The 23,796-nt window shown below is 43.5% G+C and overlaps 1 protein-coding gene across 1 annotated transcript in view; it reads left to right on the top strand.

Moving 5' to 3' along the window:
* Positions 1-18,102, top strand: part of LOC136172506 (antigen WC1.1-like) — a 54,332-nt gene extending 36,230 nt beyond the window's left edge. The window contains exons 9-21 of the mRNA XM_065941976.1: positions 460-768; positions 850-1,158; positions 6,292-6,384; positions 6,466-6,780; positions 7,860-8,174; positions 14,451-14,492; positions 14,580-14,894; positions 15,149-15,181; positions 15,744-15,881; positions 16,271-16,363; positions 16,631-16,678; positions 17,191-17,331; positions 17,957-18,102. Of these exons, the coding sequence (XP_065798048.1) occupies positions 460-768; positions 850-1,158; positions 6,292-6,384; positions 6,466-6,780; positions 7,860-8,174; positions 14,451-14,492; positions 14,580-14,894; positions 15,149-15,181; positions 15,744-15,881; positions 16,271-16,363; positions 16,631-16,678; positions 17,191-17,331; positions 17,957-18,102 (2,297 nt within the window). The remainder of the gene's footprint in view (positions 1-459; positions 769-849; positions 1,159-6,291; positions 6,385-6,465; positions 6,781-7,859; positions 8,175-14,450; positions 14,493-14,579; positions 14,895-15,148; positions 15,182-15,743; positions 15,882-16,270; positions 16,364-16,630; positions 16,679-17,190; positions 17,332-17,956) is intronic.
* The last annotated feature ends 5,694 nt before the right edge of the window (positions 18,103-23,796 follow it).

The raw sequence follows: 23,796 nt of genomic DNA, 5'->3' as shown, positions 1-23,796 counted from the left end.
TGAGAGAAAACTGGCTAGAATTTTAGCCTCAGAAATTTCAGGATGGTCCTCTAAACTTCTAAACTTATCTGGCTGTTAGGCCTCTCACCTCTTGAATCCCATGGACCTTTTTAACTCTCAGTTCAGCTCTGTACCCAAATTTGAATGTCTACTACTGTGCAGTTTCTTTGGGCACTGTAGTTTCCAGGCCCCCAGATAGGAATTAACATTCCTAACCAAAATATATATTCTTGGGATTCAGCCATCCCAAACTGATCCTTCAATCCTTCTGGATATCTCTTCAGAAACTTGCTCATGAAAATGCAGTTTGACAATGACAGGCAAATTCTCTCTTCTTATCCCCTCTTATTCCACAGTTGGAAAAAAAGCTTTCACACCATTGCCTGTGAGATGTTGTTTCGAATTGTCAAGCCAGGTTCATGAACACTCACTGGGTTTGTTGTTCTTTGTTTCTCTTAGGATTTCTGCGTCTGGTTGGAGGGTATGGGCCCTGCTCAGGGCGAGTAGAAGTGCATTCTGGAGAAGCTTGGACCCCAGTGTCTGATGGGAACTTCACACTCCCCACTGCCCAGGTCATCTGTGCAGAGCTGGGATGTGGCAAAGCTGTGTCTGTCCTGGGACATGTGCCATTCAGAGAGTCTGATGGCCAGGTCTGGGCTGAAGAGTTCAGGTGTGAGGGGGAGGAACCTGAGCTCCGGGTCTGCCCCAGAGTGCCCTGTCCAGGGGGCACGTGTCAGCACAGTGGAGCTGCTCAGGTTGTCTGTTCAGGTGAGATGAACGGCAGGACTTAACTCATTTCAAGCTAAAAAAGAAATCAGATTTTGCTGAAATCCTGTCTTTTTCTATCAGTGTACACAGAAGCCCGGCTTATGAAAAATGGCACTTCTCAGTGTGAGGGGCAGGTGGAGATGAATATTTCTGGACAATGGAGAACTCTCTGTGCCTCCCACTGGAATCTGGCCAATGCCAATGTTGTCTGTCGTCAGCTCGGCTGTGGAGTCGCCATCTCCACCCCAAATGGAGCAGAAGGAAATGATCGACTCTGGAAAGCCCGATTTCACTGCTCAGGGGCTGAGTCCTTCCTGTGGCAATGCCCTGTGACTGCCCTGGGTGGTCCTGACTGTTCCCATGGCAACACGGCCTCTGTGATCTGCTCAGGTAAGACAGGGATGGGCTACTGTACTTAGGATGCTCCTGGGGTGAAATGTCCCCAAAGCAGAGAGAAGGGAAAACAGCTTTAAAAAGAAAGATATTCTGTAGTGAAATGTTTAATCTTGTTACTGACCTCAGGTTTCAGCTGCTCATTACACAAGAATCCAACACTGAGAGACAAATGTGGGGTAAAACTAAAGACAGCTTTATTGAGGAAACCAGCAGTTGTGGGAGACAGAGGACTAATGTAACAAAGAACCAGCTCCCCTTTGCTGATCAGAGGCGAGAATTTTTAAATGGAAATTTCAGGAGTGCACAGGTGGAGGTAGGGGACAGGTTACCTGCAGAAAAGCACGGCTAACTCCAGCAGTCATCTTGAAATAGGTCTGCTCAGTGTCACCTTTATTGTTTGGAATACAGTTAATCATCAGTTCTATGTCGGTCTGTTCCCATTTTCTTGAGGCCGATTCTTGGAATTGTGTAAGATGAAGAAGATTATGGGCTTTCCTGTTGACACAGATGGTAAAGAATCTGCTTGCAGTGCAAGAAACTCAGGTTTGATCCCTGGGTTGGGAAGATCCCCTGGAGAAGGAAATGGCAACCCACTAGTCTGGTCATCATGTGATTTACTTCTACCACCTGGTTTGGATTTCAGTATCTGCACAACAGCTCAAAGGATGTGGCTCAGAATGTTAGCTATAGCCCATGAGGAGGAACTAAAAATCCTTGACTTTGTTTAGGGTTAAACTATTATTCTTTTATCCTATTTGATGGTTTTCCTTTGTTTCCAAAATTTTTTCATTTCTGTGATTAAACTGATTCTTTGGCTAAGGATTTTTTACAGACAGAAGCAAGTGGAGGACATGAGGGTGGTCTGTCCTGAGAAGGCTCCATTAAGGTCCTGTTCCATAACCTTCTCATTGTTCACTCATTTTTTCAAGGGAAAAACGTGCTAAAAAATGCTATGTCAGGGAAAGAAATACGTAGATGAATAATATTTTTATGAAACATTATTATTTAAGAATAATAATAGAGAACAAAGTACAAACAATAAGTGTACACCTAGTTCATGTTCCCCAACCCAGATCTACAAAGAGAACATTCACAGCACCACAGAATCACTATTGCCTCCCAATAGCTGTGTCCTCCTCCTCTCCAGTGAAGATTGCTTACCTAAGACTTGTACTGCCATAGAATAATTTGTCAGTTTTTGAACTTTATGTATAACCATACAGAATGGTTTCTTTCGTGTCTAATTTCTTTGATTTCAAACTGTGTTTGAAATTCACTCATGATGTTGTTTATGGCAACACTGTATCCAGTTTTATTATGATAGAGTATTCCTTTGAATGATCACATGACCATGCGTTGATCCATTCAACTAATGGCAGAGACTTAAGTTTGTTGCCAGGTTTTGAGTATTACAAATACAATGGTGCAAATTACCATGATCATGATGTTCACTGCAGCACTATTTACAACAGCCAGGACACAGAAGCAACCTAAATGTCCCTCACAGGAGGAATGACTAGAAAAGATGTTGTACATATATAAAATGGAATATTACTCAGTCACAAAAGAATAAAGTTGTGTCATTTGCAGAGACATGGATAGAACTAGAGATTGTCATGCTCGGATCAGTTCAGTTCAGTCACTTGGTCGTGTCCAACTCTTTGCGACCCCATTGACTGCAGCACAAGAGGCCTCCCTGTCCATCACCAACTCCCGGAGATTACTCAAACTCATGTCCACTGAGTTGGTGATGCCATCCAGCAATCTCATCCTCTGTTGTCCCCTTCTCCTCGTGCCCTCAATCTTTCCCAGCATCAGGGTCTTTTCAAATGAGTCAGTTCTTCACATCAGGTGGCCAAAATACTGGAACTTCAGCTTTAGCATCAGTCCTTCAATGAACATTCAGGACTGATCTCCTTTAGGATGGACTGGTTGGATCTCCTTGCAGTCCAAGGGACTCTCAAGGGTCTTCTCCAACACCACAGTTCAAAAGCATCAATTCTTTGGTGCTCAGTTTTCTTTATAGTCCAACTCTCATATCCATACATGACCACTGGAAAAACCACAACCTTGACTAGACAGACGTTTGTTGGCAAAGTAATGTCTCTACTTATTAATATGCTGTCTAGGTTGGGCATAACTTTTCTTCCAATGAGTAAGCGTCTTTTAATTTCATGGTTGCAGTCAACATCTACAGTGATTTTGGGGCTGAAAAAAATAAAGTCAGCCACTGTTTCCACTGTTTCCCCATCTCTTTGCCATGAAATGATGGGACCAGATTCCATGATCTTTGTTTTCTGAGTGTTGAGCTTTAAGCCAACTTTTTCACCCTCCTCTTTGACTTTCATCAAGAAGCTCTTTAGTTCTTCTTCACTTTCTGCCATAAGGGTGGTGTCATCTGCATATCTGAGGTTATTGATACTTTTCCCAGTACTCTTGGTTCCAGCTTGTGCTTTCTCTAGCCTAGCATTTCTCATGATGTACTCTGAATATAAGTTAAATAAGCAGAGTGACAATATACAACCTTGACGTATTTATTTTCCTGTTTGGAACCAGTCTGTTGTTCCATGTCCAGTTCTAACTGTTGCTTCCTGACCTGCATACAGATTTCTCAAGAGGCAGGTCAGGTGGTCTGGTATTTCCATCTCTTTTAGAATTTTCCACAGTTAATTGTAATGCTCACAGTCAAAGGCTTTGGCGTAGCCAATAAAGCAGAAATAGGTGTTTTTTTCTGGAACTCTCTGCTTTTTTGATGATCCAGCGGATGTTGGCAATTTGATCTCTTGTTCCTCTGCCTTTTCTAAAACCAGCTTGAACATCTGGAAATTCATGGTTCACGTGTTGTTGAAGCCTGGCTTGGAGAATTTTGAGCATTACTTTGCTAGTGTGTGAGATGAGTGCAGTTGTGTGGTAGTTTAAGCATTCTTTGGCATTGTCTTTCTTTGCGATTGGAATGAAAACTGACCTTTTCCAGTCCTGTGGCCACTGCTGAGTATTCCAAATTTGCTGGCATATTGCATTCAGCAGTTTCAGAGCATCATCTTTTAGGATTTGAAATAGGATTGTTATGTAGAATGAAGTAAATCAGAAAAAGAAAAACAAATACTGTATAACATCACTTATATGAGGAATCTAGAAAAATGGTAGAGATGAACTTACTGCTAAGCAGAAATAGAGACACCAAAATAGAGAACATCATATGGATACTAAGAGGGGAAATGAAGAGTGGGATGAACTGGGACATTGAGATTGACATAGATACACTATTGATGTGCTGTGCTGTGCACTTAGTCGCTGAGTCATATTCGACTCTTTGCAACCCCATGGACTGTAGCCTGCCAGGCTCCTCTGTCCATGGGAATTCTCCAGGAAAGAATTGTGGAGTGGGTTGCCATACCCTCCTCCAGGGGATCTTCACAACCTGTGGATCAAACCCAGGTTTCTCGCATTGTAGGCGGATTCTTTACTGCCTGACCTGAAACATCAGGCTCAGAAGCCCTACACTATTGATACTAAATATAAAATAGATATTGCCTGGAGAATCCCGTAGACATGGAGCCTGATGGGCTACAATCCATAGTGTCACAGAGTCAGACACGACTGAAGTGACTTAGCATACATGCACACATAAACTTTGCCAAGAAATGTCCTTCTAGTCAAGGCTATGGTTTTCCCAGTGGTCATGTATGGTTGTGAGAGTTGGACTATAAAGAAAGCTGAGCACTAAAGAATTGATTCTTTTGAACTGTGGGGGTTGGAGAAGACTCTTGAGAGTCCCTTGGACTGCAAGGAGATCCAACCAGCCCATCCTAAAGAAGATCAGTCCTGGGTGTTCATTGGAAAGCCTGATGTTGAAGCTGAAGCTCCAATACTTTGGCCACCTGATGCGAAGTGGTGACTCATTTGAACAGACCCTGATGCTGGGAAGGATTGAAGGCAGGAGGAGAAGGGGACGACAGAGGATGAGATGGTTGGATGGCATCATCGACTCAATGGACATGGGTTTGGGTGAACTCCAGGAGTTGGTGATGGACAGGGAGGCCTGGTCTGGTGCGGTTCATGGGATCGCAAAGAGTTGGACAGGACTGAGCGACTGAACTGAGCACATAAAATAGATAAATGATAACCTATTGTATAGCACAGGGAACTCTACTCAGTGCTCTGTGGTGACCTAAATAGGAAGTAAATCCAAGAAAGAGGGGAGATATATATATATGTGTTGTTGTTGTTTGGTCGCTGAGTTGCATCTGACTCTTTTGTGACCCCATGGACTGTAGCCTGCCACACTCCTTTGTCCATAGGATTTCCCAGGTAAGAATCCTGGAGTGGGTTGCCATTTCTTTCCCCAGAGGGTCTTCCCAACCAGGGATGGAACCCCAGTCTACTATTTGGCAGGCAGATTTTTTTTTTTTTTACCACTGAGTCTCCTAGGAAACCCATACATGTATATATAACATATTAAATTTGCTGACAGCAGAAGCTACCACAACATTGTAAAACAATTATGCTCAAATAAAAATCAATAAAAATAAATAAAATAAATTCTCTGTCAGATAACTCTAAGAGACAAATACCCTGGGAAATTTTTTTAATGTTTCTTTTTCCTCTTGTTTTCCATGAAATCTCTTTTATATAAGTGTTTTTAAAATCACAAACATTGTAGATAAAAAATTGTACAAATCCTTCATAAAAGATTTTGTTTTGCTTCTTCTATTTAGGGGTAGATTAAGGATAGAGCAACTTAATTAACTCATTCTTAGGGCAAAGTTTGGCTTAAAACAGGAATCATGGTATTATCAGGACCAGGACTGTTCATAGAGAAAAGGGAACACTAAGATTATCGTAAATTTACTAGTATGTTACAGCTTTCATCTCAGCTCCATCACTAGGTCATTATTATTATTGTTTTTTTTTTTTTTTTTTTTTTTTTTTTTAACTTTTTAGTTTGTATTGGGTTTAGCTGACTAACAATGTTGTTATAGTTTCAGGTGAATAGCCAGGGACTCAGCCATACATATACATGTATCCATTTCCCCCCCAAACTCCCCTCCTCTCCTAAAAATTTTGTTTAACTGAGTTTCCTGATCTTCAGTCCTCTCAACCCTCTAATCATCGCTGTTTCTTCAGGAAACCACACCCAGGTGCTGCCCCAGTGCAATGACTCCGTGTCTGAACCAGCAGGGTCTGCAGTCTCAGAGGAGAGCGCCGCCTACTGCTCAGGTGAGGGTCCCACAAGACAGAAGACCATTCTCATCCCCCCCCCCCCGTCAATGCCCCATTGTCCCATTTCTCTCTCCTCAGACAGCAGACAGCTCCGCCTGGTGGACGGGGGCGGTCCCTGCGCCGGGAGAGTGGAGATCCTTGACCAGGGCTCCTGGGGTACCATCTGTGATGACGGCTGGGACCTGGACGATGCCCACGTGGTGTGCAGGCAGCTGGGCTGTGGAGAAGCCCTCAATGCCACGGGGTCTGCTCACTTCGGGGCAGGGTCAGGGCCCATCTGGCTGGACGACCTGAACTGCACAGGAAATGAGTCCCACGTGTGGAGGTGCCCTTCCAGGGGCTGGGGGCGGCACGACTGCAGACACAAGGAGGACGCGGGGGTCATCTGCTCAGGTCCGCACTGCACACTGTCCACAGGCTAGGGGAGGGATGGGGCCCTGGAGGGCGGGGGTATGAACCCTGGGGGAGAGATGGTGAAAAGACCTGAGATAGAGGCTTCCCCCCATGGAGCCTGTGTTTCCAGCAGAGATGAAGACGAGGTGCTTTTACTTCCTCCTGCAGCAGCTGAAATTCTGGTCCTTTCTTCTCAGTAGTGTTTCCTGGCAGATGGTTTTCTCAGTTTTCCTTGAAATCAGGGCTCACTCTTCTGGTACATATGGTAGAGAAGTCTTAAAGACAAGGTGTTAGTTTTTTTGTTTTGTAACAAATTACCACATAGTTAATGGTTTAAAACAACACATTTCTTTCCTTACACTTCTGTAGCTTAGATGTCCAGCAGGAATCTCACTGGACGGATTCAAGGTTTCAGAAGGGTCACATCACTTCTAGTCTCTGGAAAAAAATCTGTTTCTTGTCTTTTCAAGCTTCTGAAAACTGCCTGCCTGCCTTTGTTCATAAGCCCCTTTTGTTCATCATCAGACCAGCAATGTTCCACCTCTCTAACCGTTATACATAGTCACATCTCCCTCTAGCCAGAATGAGGAAAAGTATTCCACTGTAAAGGATAGTGAGTCTAAGAATGTGATTAGACTGTGCTCATCAGTTAATCCACCATATTCAGGTTAATCTCAAGGTCCTTACCTTAATTACATCTGTAAAGTCCCCTCTGCCAGATAAGGAAACAGTCACAGGTCCATTTTCTATCTGCCTCCACAATGTCCACATCACATCCCTTTCACACACTCTTTAGATGTTTTGTCAGGAAGCAGGAGTCAGCTCCGTCTCCCTGCAAGTGTTCAGGCTGGTCTTCCTCACAGTTCGTATCCACTACATCATGGTGGTAGAAATATTTAGAAAGACAGATACAGATGGACAAAGTCAGATAAACAGGATACGGGTTTCACTCTGGTTATCTAATGGATTTACTTCCTCAGCTGGGTCACAGATGTTGTTCACAATTTTGGGGAGAGAGGAAAACCCGGAACACTGAGTGCAGTGCTCACTGTGTCCTGTCTTCTCCATTTCCATCTTAGAGTTCCTAGCCCTCAGGATGGTGAGCGAGGACCAGCAGTGTGCTGGGTGGCTGGAAGTTTTCTACAACGGGACCTGGGGCAGTGTCTGCCGCAGCCCCATGGATGAGGTCACCATGTCCATCATCTGCAGACAGTTTGGCTGTGGGGACAGTGGAAGTCTCAACACTTCTGTTGGTCTCAGGGAAGGTTCTAGACCCCGGTGGGTAGATGGAATCCAGTGTCGGAAAACTGACACCTCTCTCTGGCAGTGTCCTTCTGATCCTTGGAAATACAGTTCATGCTCTCCAAAGGAGGAAGCCTACATCTCATGTGCAGGTGACTCATGTCTGTTTCTGTGTCTGTCCCAACCCTGTAGGGTGTTATTAGTGAGATTTGATCTTTTAAAATCTAAGTGATGCATTTAAGTTGAGTTTATAAAAGGAGGTTTGGATGGAGTTAAATTAATCCTCATGTTCCAAACTTGCTTTCTTAAAAGTTTTTAATTGATATAATTGACATAACATTATATTGCTTGCTGTGTACAACATCATGCTTATATATTTGTGTATATTGATGAATGATCACTACAGTAAGTCTGTGTAAGTTATACCCATAACCATATATATAGTTAAATATTTTTCTTATATGATGAGGATGTTTAAGATTTATTTTCTCATCATCTTTCAAATAGTCAGTACAGTATTCACTATAGTCACCATGCTGTATGTTATATCTCTTCACCTATTAATTTTATAACTCAAGTTCATACCTTTTGACTACATTTGCCCACACCAAATCCCCCATCTCTGGCAGCCACCAACGACTCAGCATCTCTGAACTTGCTTTTTGTTTTTAAGATACCACATATAAATGAGATTTTATGGTAGTTTTCTTTCTCTGTCTGATTTGTTTCACTTAGCATAATGCCCTCAAGGTCCATCTTTGTTGAAATTGGCAAAATTTTCTTCTTTTTTATGGGTGGATATATGTCTATATTGCATTTTCTTTATCCATTCATCCATCAGTGAAGACTTACCTTGTTTGGCTCTTGTATATATTGCTATAGAACACTAAAAAGTAATGCTGGTAAAGTGCTACAGTCAATATATCAGCAAATTTGGAAAATTCATCAGTGGCCACAGGACTGCAGAAGGTCAATTTTCATTCCAATCCTGAAGAAGGACAATGCCAAAGAATGTTCAAACTACTGCACAATTGTGCTCATTTCACATGCTAGCAAGGTTATGCTCAGTCTTTCAAGCTAGGCTTCAGCAATAAGTGAATTGAGAACTTGCAAGATGTATAAGCTGGGTTTAGAAAAGGCAGAGGAACCAGAGATCAAATTGCCAACATTTGTTGAATCATAAAGTAAGCCAGAGAATTCCAGGAAAACGTCTGCTTCATTGACTAGACTAAAACCTTTGACTATGTGGATCACAACGAACTGTGGAAATTTCTTAAAGAGAGGAGAATACCAGAGCACCTTATCTGCCTCCTGAGAAACCTGTATGCAGGTCAAAAAGCAACAGTTGGAACTGGACATAAACAACCGACTGGTTCAAAATTGGGAAAGGAATTCGTCAAGGCTGTGTATTGTCACCCTGTTTATTTAACTTATATGTAGAGTACATCATGGGAACTGCCAGGCTGAATGAATCACAAGCTGAAATCAAGATTGCTGTGAGATAGATCAACAACCTCAGATACACAGATGATACCACTCTATTGGCAGAAAGAGAAGAGGAACTAAAGAGCTTCTTGTTGAGGGTGAAAGAGGAGAATGAAAAAGCTGGCTTAAAGCTCAACATTCAACATTCTAAAAATTAAGATCATGGCATGTGGCCCCATTACTTCATGGCAAATAAAAAGGGAGAAAGTGGAAACAGATTTTCTTTTCTTGGGCTCCAAAGTCTCTGACGATGGTGACTACAGCCATGAGATTAAAAGAGGCTTGCTCCTTGGAAGGACAGCTATGACACACCTAGACAGAGCATTCAAAAGCAGAGACATCACTTTGCAGACAAAGGCCCATATAGTCAAAGTGATGTTTATTTCACTAGTCATGTATGGATGTGAGAGTTGGATTATAAAGAAGCTGAGTGTCCAAGAGTTGATGCTTTTGAATTGTGGTGCTTGGATGCCACAATTGAATTGAGAGTCTCTTGGGCAGCAAGGAGATCCAAACAGTCTATCCTGAAGGAAATCAACTCTGAATATTCATTGGAAGGACTGATGCTGAAGCTGAAGCTCCAATACTTTGGCCACCTGATGAGAAGAGCTGACTTGTTGGAAAATACCCTGATGCTGAGAAAGACTGAAGGCAAAAGGAGAAGGGGGCCACAGAGGATGAGAGAGTTAGATAGCATCACCAATTCAGTGGACATGAATTTGAGCAAACTTTGGGAGAGAGTGAAGGACAGAGGAACCTGGCGTGTTGCAGTCCATGGGGTTGCAAAGAGTCAGACACAACCTAGGAACTGAACAAATATTGCTGCAGTGAACATTGGTTTTTCAAGTTAATGTTTCTGTCAGATGAATACCCCAAAGTGAAATTGCCAAATCACATGGCAATTCTATTTTTAATTTTTGATGCACCTCAAAACTGTTTCCATAGGGGTTGCATCAACTTACATTCCCTCTAACTGTGCAAAAGCTTTTCTGTCTCTTCACATTCTCCTCAACTCCTGTTATTTCTTCTTTTTGATAAAAACCTTTCTAGAGGATATGAGGTCATATCTCATTGTTGCTTTGATCTGCAATTTCTGATGATTATAAGTGTTAAGCATGTTTTCATGTACCTATCGGCAAGTTGTATGTATTCTTTTAAAAAAAATATTCATCAGGTTGTCTGCCCATTTTTCGAAAGTCATATTGTTTGATTTTTGCTACTGAGTTGTGTGAGTTCCTTGTATATTTTGGATAATAGTTTTTATCAGAAATATAATATGTAAATATTTTCTCTAATTCCATCGGTTGCTTTTTCATTTTGTTGATGGTTTCCTTAGTTGGGCAGAAGCTTTGTAGCCTTATGTGGTCCCAACTGCTTGTTTTTTCTCTTGTTCTCTTTGATTTTGGTGTCAAATCCAAAAAATTCTCACGAAGACTGATGTCAACGATTTTATCTTCTTTTTTTGCCTGTAGAAATTTTATGGCTTCAGGACTTGTGATCAAGTCTTTAATCTATTTTGAGTTAATTTTTGTGAGTGGTGGAAGATAGTGGTTCTGTTTCATTCTTTTGCATGTGGCTGTCCAGTTTTCCCAATGCCATTTACTGAAAAAACTGTACTTTCCGTTTCATTCTTTTGCATGTGGCTTTCCAGTTTTCCCAACACCATTTACTGCAACAACTGTCCTTTTCTCATTGTATATTCTTGGCTTCTTTGTCAAAAATTAATTGATTGTACAAATGTGGGTTTATTTCTGGGCTCTCTATTTTGTTCCATTGATCTCTGTGTCCATTTTTATGCCAACAACATACTGTTTGACTAATATAGCTTTGTAACATAGTTTGAAAACAGGAAGCATGACACTTCCCGCTTTGTTACTCTTTCTCAAGATTGCTTTGGTATTCAGTGTCTTTTGTGGTTCCATGAAAATGTTAGGATTGTTTGTCTGTATCTGTGAAAATATCCATTGAAATTTTGGTAAGGATTGCAGTGAATCTGTAGATTGCTTTGGGCAGTATGGGCATGTTAATAATATTAGATCTTCCAATCTCTGAGCACAGAATATCTTTCCATTTATTTGATTCTTCTTCAGTATCTTTCATCAAGGTCTTATAGTTTTCAGTGTACAGGTCTTTCCCCTCCTTGCTTAAATTTATTCTTCGATATTTTATCCATTTTTCATGCAAATGCAAATAGAATTGTTTTCTCAGTTTCTCCTTATGGCAGTTTGTTGTTAGTGCATAGGAAGGCAACTGATTTTTGTATTTAGCTTTTTCATTCTACAACTTTACTGAGTGTATTAGTTCTCATATTTTTGGTGAAGTCTTTAGGGTTTTCTATATATACTATCAGGTAAGGGAGTCTCCTTCCTCATGAGTCTGATGGTAAAGAATCCATCTGCAATGCAAGAGACCCGGGTTTGATCCCTGAGTTGGGAAGATCCCCTGGAGGAGGGAATGGCAACCCACTCCAGTATCCCTTCCTGGAGAATCCCAGTGGGCAGAGAAGCCTGGCAGGCTGCAGTCCTTGGGGTAGCAAAGAGTCAGAGACGACTGAGTGACTAACACTTTCACTTTTCAATGTGCAAATAGTGTCAGTTTTGCCTCTTCCTTTCAGATTTGGATGTCTGCTTTTCTTTTATTGCCTGATGGATCTGGATGGGACTACCAAAACTAAGCTGAATAAAAGTGGTGAGAGTAGATAATTTTGTCTTGTGTTTGATTTCAGAGGAAAAGCTTTTGGTTTTGTACAGTCAAATATGATGTTAGCTGTGAACTTCTCATATGGCCTTAATTATATTGAGATGCAATCCTTTGTAAAAGAGTTTTTTTTTTAATCATAAATGGATTTTGAATTTGTCAAACATTTTTTCTGCATCCTTTGAGATATGATTTTTACCTTCATTTTGCTTATTTGGTGTATCACATTGATTAGGTTGTGAATGTTGAACTATCCTTGTATCCTTGGAACAAACATCACTTGATTGTGGTGCATGATTCTTTTAGTGTATTGTCAAATTCAGTTTTCTAATATTTTGTTGAGGATTCTTGCACCTATATTTATCAGAGTATTAGCCCATAATTTTCTTTTCTTGTGGTGTCCTTATCTGGTTTTGGTATCAGAATAATGTTGGCCTCATAAAATGAATTTGGAAGTGTTTCTTTCTTCTGTTTTTGGAAGAGTTTGAGAAAGCTCCACCACTAAATACTGTTACATTGGGAACTGGGATTTTGAAAATAAATGTTGAATGAAATAAATAAGTGTTGAGGAGGGCAACAAATAGTCAAACCATAGAACCTTACTTCCTTCAACATTTCTCTCTGTTTCTCTCTCTCCTTCCCTCCCCCTCCACATACACAAACACACACACCGTATTCAGGTAAACCATGAGAGGTATGCTGGATGTTGCCTGAAACTTATAGCTAAGAGAATGTGGGAACAGATACTTCAAAAGCAGAGGCTCACTCCCTTCCTTGCCTCTCTTTTTTCATCTCTTGTCTTTTCCATTTGAAAGCCAAAGAGGCATTAAACTATTAGACCTTTTATTGATGATATTTTTCCTACAATGAAACACTGAGAATTGAAAGGTGGTAAAGTCTTTGACCATGAAAATGAGCAACACCCTCACAAAGGTCCCACCATCATTTTCTCAGAGGTTCTCTGCGTAGAGTGGGTAGGAGGTTTGATAGGATGATCTGGAAAGAATATACAGATTTTGATACTTTATGACAGGTACTATTTAGCCTTCTGGTTTTTTGTGTTGCATTGAATTTGTATTGATTTCTCTCAGCTTCAATTCTTTTATGTATACTTTTCAGTCTTTTGTTTGTTATTTCTGCATCTTCTCAATACAAATTTTTCTCAGTAGGTTTTTTTTTTTTTTTACTCTATTGCAAAAATTTTTGCCTTACTCTGTGTACATATATGTGTACATATATCTTCTTAAAATTCTACTAAGTCTTTCCTGTATATTTCCATTTTAAGAGATTCCTAACCAACACTATGGGCTTTTTTGGTGGTTCAGACAGCAAAATATCTGCCTGCAGTGCAGGAGACCTGGGTTCAATTTCTGGGTAGGGAAGATCCAGCGGGGAAAGGAATAGCAATCTACTCCAGTATTCTTGCCTGGAAAATCCTTTGGACAGTGTAGCCTGGTGGGCTGCATTCCATAGGTCAGAAACAGTCAGACACGGCTGAGCGACTAACACACACACACATATAACCAACACTGCATTGTAGACCAATTATCTTCCAATTAAAAATAAATTTAAAAAAGAGTTTCCTTTTACAACAGTAGTCTTCACTTGCCCACTTGTTACACTGAATAGTAGGTAAGAGTAGCTTATAATCTATCTAATAACTTTCCATTAAAATTATGTATGTGAGATTTTGAATATAAATTAACTGTTCTTCTGGGCTGATTATTTTAATATGAACTATTATCATAGACTATTTCCATTCATTTATATTTGGTGTACTATTTCACTGATTAGTGTGAATTTAAAGTTTTATTTTACTGAATTTTATTCATCTATTCATTCATTCAATAAATTTTTATCAAGCCCCTATCTAGGTATTTAGCAAAGGTTTTCCATAGATAATTGATGAATGAATTCATACAATGTGCAGGCACTGTCCTGACAGCAGAAACATGGCATATATAAGATATACAAGGTCCTTCTTCTAATGGAGACTTCATTCAGAGGGGTGTGTGTGTACATTTGTAGATGTCTGTGTTCATATTTGCTGTGGGAATGTGAAGACTGATAAACAAGTAAATATTTAAGGTAATTTCAGCTGGTGATCAGATGCAGTGAGTTTCAGCCCAGGAGATAATAAGCCTGTGTTTTCATGTGTTTTGCACTGAGTCAGATCTTAGATAATCTTATTTGGGGACAAGAACACGCCCAATGTCCCTGATCCACTCTTTCCCTGCTGTTTGCAGAAAGGAGACCCAAGAGCTGCCCAGCTGCTGCCCCCTGCACAGGTACGTCAGCCCCGCCCCCTCCCCAGGGCTCCCAGGGGCTCCTTCCTCCCACCAGGGGAGTCACAGGAGGGGCTGCTGCCTTTTCAGACAGAGAGAAGCTCCGGCTCAGGGGAGGAGACAGCGCGTGCTCAGGGCGGGTGGAGGTCTGGCACAGCGGCTCCTGGGGCACCGTGTGCGATGACTCCTGGAGCCTGGCAGAGGCCGAGGTGGTGTGTCAGCAGCTGGGCTGTGGCCCGGCCCTGGAAGCCGTGCGGGCCGCGGCGTTTGGCCCTGGAAACGGGAGCATCTGGCTGGACGAGGTGCGGTGCGGGGGCCGGGAGTCCTCCCTGTGGGACTGTGCTGCGGAGCCCTGGGGGCAGAGCGACTGCAAGCACGAGGAGGATGCTGGTGTGAGGTGCTCTGGTGAGTGAGGGGCTCGGGGTCCGTCCTGGTGAGCTGGGGCAGCGCAGGGGCAGTGGGCTGGGCCGGGCGTGGTGGGGAGTTTGTGTTCAAAGAGTGTCGGGGTGCTGGGGCTCTGATCTAGGACAGGGGACCTGGGAGGACTGGACACTGGTGTTTTGGAGGCTGGGGGGTGATTTCAGGCTCAGGAGAGAAAAATGGGTTTGCCCTGCTTTCTGGCCAATTCCCTCTCTTCACACTGCTGTTTTTCTCTTTAGGTGTAAGGAAAACAGTGCCCCCGACTGCAGCAGGTACTGTGAACCCCCATGGCAGGAGAGAATACTCAGGTCTGGGGGCCTGTTCTGTGGGCCCTCTGACAGCTCAGGAGAGGAAAGAGCCTGAGGAGCCCTGGCTGGTGGGGAGGAGCCCAGGGCGATATGTTGGGGAACTCCTCTGCCTTGGTTCCTGGGGCCACATTTTTCTCACAACTGGGATACTAGGGAGATGGGTTCCTGTGTTGCAGAATCTAAGGTTCTTCCACCTGCCCCTGAGTGTTGCTCCTCATCAGTGAGGTGCGGGTCCCAGGACTGTTTGACGGTCTGTCTCCTGAAGCCCAAGGAGAAGAGATGAGCCGGGTCCTCAGAGGCTGTCTCGGCAGGGCAGCTCCCTGACAATCCCCGGCTCTGCCTCGGGGCCACACGGGCCGAGTGGAGTTGACTCATCTCAGGATGAGACCTGGGGGAGCCAGGTCACTGTCAGTGCACTTGTGTCTGAGGCTGGGACGCCATCGTCTGGAGCCCCTGGAAACGCTGGCACAGGGGGTTTCTCTGTGCCCAGGACCTTCTCCATACCCTGTTGCCTTGTTCTCTTTAGGGTCCAGACCAGTTTTAAGTCCTCTCCCTGGCTTCTTCTCCCTGGCTGGGGTCCTCTGCCTCATCCTGGGGGCCCTTCTCTTCCTGGTCCTCATCGTCCTGGTGACTCAGGTGCTCAGATGGAGAGCAGAGCGCAGAGGTGGGCTGCAGGGGGGACTGGGGACCAGGGAGCATGTGTGCAGGCAGGAGATGGGGCGGTTGTGAGGAGGGGAGCCTGGGCCAGGTCTCTGTTCTGAATCGCAGACTCCATGTGCTCCGTGCTGAGCTCTAAGGGCTGAGTGTACAGAGGTTCTTAGAACTGGGGCATGAACTCTAATAAATCATGGCCTCTCCTATGGGACCAGACAGAGTCGTGGCTGAGCTGTGAATTCAGGTCAGACGAGGGGAGAAGGTGCTGACACGGTGCACGGGGTGGGAGATGATGCCGAGGTCCAGGCAGCCTCCGTGTGAGCATCGGGGAGATGAAAGTGGGCCGGTTGGACTAGGGTGTCTGGGGTGGCACCTCTGACCTGCTGGGGGATCTCTCAGCCTTATCCAGCTATGAAGATGCTCTTGCTGAAGCTGTGTATGAGGAGCTCGATTACCTTGTGACTCAGAAGGAGGGTCTTCTGGGCAGCCCAGGTGGGTGTCTCTGTCTGCCCTCCTGGGACCTCTGGTTGTCACACCCACTGGGTGTGCACATTTTCTCAGCTTCTGCAGACCCGACACGTGCCCCAGGTTCACAGAGGTGGCTCTCCAAAATGGCAGGATGGCCTCTCACAGCCCTGTCAGCCCCCAGCCTCTGTCTACACTGCGAGAGCCAGACCCATCCCTTCTCAGCTTTAACATTGGTCCCGTGGGTGTGGGAGGGTCCTTCTGTGTGTTGTGTGATGTGTTTCTCCACTTTAGGCTTCTTGTCAGATGGTGAGGACAACAATGACTCCAGATCCACTCCAGGTAATAGAGATGGACCTGCTTCAGCTGAGTGTTGCGGAGGAGATTTTCCCTCCTCATAGAGAGGAGATGTAAGGGGAACAGTCTTCCTTTGGTCGACCAGAGGGATCCCTGTGTCTAGATAGGGTCTGTCCTCCTTCTCTGGCTGTTCTGTGATGTCTCACATTTGGGGCTGGGCTCTCTGTGTTCAGAATCACAAGAGACACACACTGGCTTTAAAAATAACATCTGTAAAGCACAGTTTGTCAAAATACTTTAGTAATGCTGAATGGTGGGAGAGTTACTTTGAGATATATGTTTTCAATCAGGAAATATTAAGATATGTAAGGTCATGTTTTGGTTTATGGACACATCAAATTGAAACATGGTCTTAGAGAAAAAAATCTTTTAAAACAAGGAGTGACAGGTGCCTCTATTTAGCAGCTCAGAAATGCTGGGTCAGAAGGGATCTTAGGTATTTCCCAGACCAACCCACTTAGTGTGGTTTCATCTGACTCCTGCTCTGCGCTCAGAAGCCCCAGATCAGAAGACCTATGCCCTTGGTGAGGATTATGATGATGCTGAAGAGGTACCAGTACCTGGGGCTCCTCCTGCCTCTCAGAGGAGTGAGGAGGAAGTGCTCCCAAAGAAGGAAGATGAGATGATGTCTCAAACAGGTGAGTGGAGTTAGCTGATCCCCTGTAATCTTTGGTCTCTGTCCTGGAAAGGGTGAATTTGAGCTCAATGTCCAGCCTCTGTACAGTTTCTCATGCATTTGAGAATCTCATGCATGGGTAATCTCATGCATTTGATGGGCTTTCCCTGGTGGCTCAGATGGTAAAGAATCTGCCTGTAATGCAGGAGAGCTGGGTTTGATCCCTGGATCAGGAAGATCCCCTGGAGAAGGGAATGGCTATCCTCTCCATTGTTCTTGCCTGGAGAATCCCATGGATAGAGGAGCCTGGCGGGCTATAGTTCATAGGGTTGCTAAGAGTCAGACACAGCTGAATACCTAGCTCTTCACTGTCTGGAGGCAGGTCTTCTCAGAGCTCCTGTGTGAGCACAGGTCTCCTGTGATGCAGGGTTTCCGCATGAGTTGAGGCCCCAGAGGCCACATCGAGTGGATCTGAGCGGACAGCCGGGATCCATCCTCACTGTAACTGATATGAGATAGTCTGAGCCTCCCTGCCCACCCCTGGGTCCCAGGGATGCTTTGTCATCACCACTTGCTTAACTTGCTTCCTCCTCACTGTCTGGCCCCCTTGTCTCTGTTCTAAATCATACCTCTCTTTCCTCTTTCAGGCTCTCCTCTAAATGTCTCTAGAGGAGAAGCTGATCCTGGGGAAGGAGAAGAGAGCCCCTGGCTGCTCCAGGGGGAGACTGGGGACCCTGGGTACGATGATGCTGAACTAAGTGCCCTGGGAACATCCACAGTGACTTTGCCATGATGTTGTATTAAATATAAGATCATGCCACAGATATTCTAACTGCCTGTATCTCAATAGAATAGTGCTGACCTGTGATTGTGTTATATGGAAATTGCTCAAAATGAAATATTCTGAATAAAGTAAAAAATCTTTTTTTTTGCTTTATTAATTATTACCAAGTTCCATGTCAAATGTTTTTAGAGGATTGGCTCTCAAACACCATTTTCCTCAAAGGAAATGCAAGATGAGTGCACTGCCCTGTTTTCTCACCTCCTTCAAAGGCTAATGAGGACGTGACTTAGCCCAGGAACACAGATGCTCCAGGTCACTCTTACTAATAAAAAGCACCTAAACTTGGTCCACATTCACACTCTCCCTCCTAGCAAGATAAATTGTTAACCAGAAAATATAGTCAGAACCTGGTAGGTTATTTTATTTGGTGGGAATGCTTAGGACTCTAAGCCCTGGAGACAGCATCTCAGTAGCTCTGAGAAAATTGCTCCAAAGAGGCAGGAAGGGAAGTCAGGCTGTATACAAGTTTGCAACAAAGGGAGCAAGAAGTCTGAACATCAAAGATCAGGTATCAAGTTAAGGAATTTAGCATGCTATGTATGGGAAGATGCAAGCTTCTGGTCTCACTGAATTCATTCCTTTCATGTGCAGCTTAGCTATCTGGGGCCAACCCTGTTTCCTTGTTCACCTTAACGAGTGGCAGATGGCTGCTTCTTGCATTTCCCCAGCTCCTCAGCAATCACCATGGGGAATGGGACCATCCCCTGGATCATAGTCTTGGGATCCCTCATTCATGTTTGGAGGCCAGAAATTGCTGATGGTTGTTGCATTTGTTTTTTAATATGGCAGGAGATATTTTCATTTCACAAACTCATGGTAAAAACCCAATCCTGAACATTCCTGTATGTTCTTCCCTGAGATGTCACATCACCTGTTTTTAACTTATTCTTGGGCACCAGACTTGGGTGTGAGTTTCAAATTAGGAGTTTGCTGGTGGCAGAGAATGGATACAGTTTTCCTTATCCTGCTTAAGAGTTCATGGGTCAATTAAAACTCTAACTCTAGGTAACTACCTCTGCCTTTTCATCTCTCATTCCCTAGGTTACTTTATCTGTTTATTCCTCAGGCAGATATAGATTCCTCCTTGCTCTTCTCCTATGTCTAGTTGTTATCAAATCCTTAGGAATCCATTCTTTCCATCCCTGCCTACTATTTCTTCAGAACGTTGCCATTTCTTGTCTGTTCAATTATCTAGCCTTCTGAGCAAATTATATCAGCTCATATCTCTCTCTGAGTTGATGGATGGCAAATTGGTGCTCACCCACACCCTGCATCCATGTGGGACAAGAGGGCAAGAAAGTGGAGACTTAGGCAGAGGGGATCCAGAGGAAGGGAGAGATGTGAAAATCAGGTATGTTTGTCTATTTATGTTTCAAAGATGTGGATGGAAGGGTCTGATATGATTGAATCCTTAAAGGAAGAATTTCAGACCAGTGGGCTCCTCTGAAGATGTACTGTTTCAAGATTGCTTTAATCTATTTTCTACTGAAAATGTAAACGTGATCCTGCTGTGATTCTTCAGGGTAGAGAGAGCTGTCATGTAGGAGTGGCCAAGTAAAGATTACATTTCTCCACACCACCCCTCTCCCCCAGTTCCATTGTGGACATGTGGAGAGGTTGCTGAACTAATATAAGACCTGAGAGTGATGGCCTGGTTGTGAGTTGAACCCACCCAGTTCCTGGCTGATGGCTCTGCATGGTGTCCAGGGCTCTGACCTACAGTCATGCTTGCAGTCTTCATAGTTCTAGGCTGTGCTTGGGGATGGGAAGTTGCCCAGGACTTCTCCCAGGGAAGCTTACATGGCTATTGACCATTGGGAAGTGATGAAATAAATGACACATGATGAAAGAAATAAAGAATACCCACCAAGAAGCTCAGGGAACTCAAAAAAGTGCAGACAATGGAATTTAGGAAAAGAATATGTGAACAAAATAAAATTAAAAAGTTATTTATTATCATTATCATTATTGTTTTTAATTTTTGGTTTCACTGGTTTTTTGTTGATGCATGTGGGCTTTCTTTAGTTATGGCAAGCAGGCACTCCTTCTCTTTGTGGACAGCAGGCTTCTTTATGCAGGGGCTTCTCTTGTTGCGGAGCACTGGCTCTAAGCACAGAGACTTCAGTAGTTGCAGCGTGCCTGCTCCTATTTACAGTTTGTGGGACCTAGAGCATGGACTCAGTAGTTGTTGGGCACAGACTCTTGCATTGCTCTGCAGAATAAATTCAGTTTTTTGGTTTTTTTTTTTACAGAGACCAAAATCATAAAAAAGGAAGCAAACAGGGAATTTGCTGATAGTTTAGTGATTAGGATTCGATGCTTTCACTGCTGTGCATGAATTCTATTCTGATCAGGGAACTGACATCCCTCAAGCTGTGCAATAGGCAGAGAAAGAGAAGGAACCAAATAGAAATTCTGTTTCTTAAGATTACAGGGAATGAAATGCAACAAAATATAAAATGCTACAGAAAGCATCAGCAACAGCAGAAGAATCTTTGAGGCAGAAGACAAGACAATTGAAATTACCTAGCCAGGGCACAAAGAAGAGAAAAAAAGAGTGAAAATGTGTGAAAGAAGCTGTGTGAAATATGGGATAACATTCACAGAAACAACTTGCACATTACTGAAGTCCCAAAAGGAAAAGGGAGGGAGAAAGGGACAGAGATTGTACTTAAAGAAATAATACCAGAAAAGTTTCAAATTTGATGACATTTAGACATCCAAATTCATGTAGCTGTCAGGGGAGTGTGTAATTTCCTCGGTTCTGTTTTCTCACAACAAAAATTTGAAGCGGTGGGCCAGTGTTAAAGCCCTTGGACAAACCGTGTCACAGCTCTCAGACAGATCGGTGTCACAGCTCTCAGTCAGTCAGTGTCACAGCTCTCAGACAGATCAATGTCACAGCTCTCAGACAGACCGTGTCACAGCTCTCAGACAGATCAGTGTCACAGCTCTCAGACAGACCGTGTCACAGCTCTCAGACAGATCAGTGTCACAGCTCTCAGACAGACCGTGTCACAGCTCTCAGACAGATCAGTGTCACAGCTCTCAGACAGATCAGTGTCACAGCTCTCAGACAGACCATGTCACAGCTCTCAAACAGATCAGTGTCACAGCTCTCAGACAGATCGGTGTCACAGCTCTCAGACAGACTGTGTCACAGCTCTCAGACAGACCGTGTCACAACTCTCAGACAGATCAGTGTCACAGCTCTCAGACAGACCATGTCACAGCTCTCAGACAGATCAGTGTCACAGCTCTCAGGCAGATCGTGTCACAGCTCTCAGACAGATCGGTGTCTCAGCTCTCAGACAGACCGTGTCACAGCTCTCAGACAGATCGGTGTCACAGCTCTCAGACAGATTGTGTCACAGCTCTCAGACAGACCGTGTCACAACTCTCAGACAGATCAGTGTCACAGCTCTCCAACAGACCATGTCACAGATCTCAGACAGATCAGTGTCACAGCTCTCAGACAGACCGTGTCACAGCTCTCAGATTGATCAGTGTCACAGCTCTCAGACAGATCGGTGTCACAGCTATGTGTTGCAGCTCAGTTTTATTTAGAAAATAAAGGAAAATACATCCTCGATGTGTCAGGGCATGACGACCCAAAAGACATGAAGAGAAGGGGGAGGGGAGCAAGCAATTAGAGAGAGCAAGAGAGAGAGCCAGAGAAAGACCCCGGCCCCTTGGCTCCTCTTTTTACATGTTTTTTTTTCCTCCCCCTGGGCTGTTTGTTCTACCTGAGGTGCTCACTTTGGTCCTCGGATCTTCCTTTGTTCTATTTTCATGGACTTTTCTCTTCCTTGTCTTTTAGCCACCGCCATTCTGGACTGCTTTTTCCTGTTCTAACCGTTGCAGGAAGGGGGACCCCTTCCAGGGCCCAAAACTGGGCTCTTGTCTAACACTCGGATATGAATTGTCCGAGGAGACACATGTGGTGACAAAGCAAGAGATTTTATTGAGAAAGGGCACCAGGAGAGCAGGAGGGTAAAGGAACCCAGGAGAACTGCTCTGCCGCTGGCTCGCAGTCTTGGGTTTTATGGTGATGGGATTACTTTCTGGGTGGTCCCTGGCCAATCATTCTAATTCAGAGTCTTTCCTGGAGGCGCACGCATCGCTCAGCCAAGATGGATGCAAGCGAGAGGGATTCTGGGAAGTGGAGGAACACGCGGTGTCTCCTTTTGACCTTTCCCGAACTCTTCCGGCTGGTGGTGGCTGATTAGTTCCGTATTCCTTATCAGGATCTCCTGTCATAAAACAACTCACCCAAATGGTTACTATGGTGCCTGGCCAGGATGGGTGGTTTCAGTCAGTGTGCTTCCCCTAACATAACTACCTAACACTGCTGATAAGTCGCCCCTCAGAGTTCATTCAAAATAATCGTCTCCAAGACACATTGTTTATAATCAAGACAAAGAGAGAATTTTAGAAGCATCAAGAGAAAAGCAAATGCTCACAGCAAAGGAATTCCCTTAAGAATATCAGTGGACTTCTCAAAAGAAAGCTGGCAAGCCAGGAGAGAAACGGATGATATATTCAAATTGATGAAAGTAAACCTGCCAGCCAAGAACACTTTTCTCAGGAAGGTTGTCTTTCAGAAATGAAGATGAGATGAAGATGTTGTTTCCAAAAGAAACAACAGTTGAGGGAGTTCACCAACACAGGTTTGTTTCACAAGATTGCTGAGGGGAGTTCTTCAAGCTAAATGAAGGATGGTAGTTATTATATGAAAGAAGTGAAAACAGACAACAGACTTGTAAATGTAAATATGTAATCTAATACAGAATTCTCTAATACTGAATATGGTAGTGTGCTAACAACCAGTTAGCTCTAGTCTAAGGGAAGTGTTAAAATAACTATAGAGAAAAATATTTTGTTAGTGATATACAGTATAAAGAGAGGCAAATTCTGACATCAGAAACAGAAAGTACAGGAGGAGATCAAAAGGTAGAGCTTCTGTATGTGGTTGAAATTAATTTGGTGTCAGTGTAACAGAGCCTCTTGTGTCCATAAGATGTTATATGTGAGCCATTGTGGCAGCAAAAATGTGAAAACCTACAGTAGACTCACAAAAGGTAAAGAGAAAAGAGTCAAAGCACATCATTATCCAAAACCATCATTTCACAGTTCTAACTGTTGGACCCAACAGTCGAATTGTCTTGGTCTCTACAGCATCCTTCAAGATCAGCCCCAGAGGACTCTCCTTTCACAAAATAAAAGACTAATTAGTCTGTTTGTTATGACAAGCCAAAGAACTCTTTCTGCACCTCATCTCCTTCCTTATATCATACAGATGGTGTAGCTGTACTTTTTTAATTGCAAATTTTTTCTGTTGATATTCCTATGTGGTTTTAATGGAAAAATTGCCAAAAGATAAATCATGCCAATACCCTGTATCCTCTGTTGGGTCTGATTAAAACTTAATAAGAAGCCACATGTGAGTGTGTTGTGGTTTGTCTTGTGTAGCCTTAGAGATAGAGATTTGCAGAGTTCGTTGTGATGTATCTGGTGTTGATGTGCATCTTCTTTTTGAAAATCAACTTCTGCCCTGTTAATTGCTGAAAACATTTGCCTTTAAAACAAAAATACCAATCAGCTAAATGATGTCCTCAAAAATAGTTATTTATATTAAAGATA

Source organism: Muntiacus reevesi, chromosome 1 (assembly GCF_963930625.1).
Source record: "Muntiacus reevesi chromosome 1, mMunRee1.1, whole genome shotgun sequence".
NCBI classification, from domain to species: domain Eukaryota; kingdom Metazoa; phylum Chordata; class Mammalia; order Artiodactyla; family Cervidae; genus Muntiacus; species Muntiacus reevesi.
The sequence above is the reverse complement of the archived record's forward strand: the minus strand, read 5'-3'. Positions and strand labels throughout refer to the sequence as shown.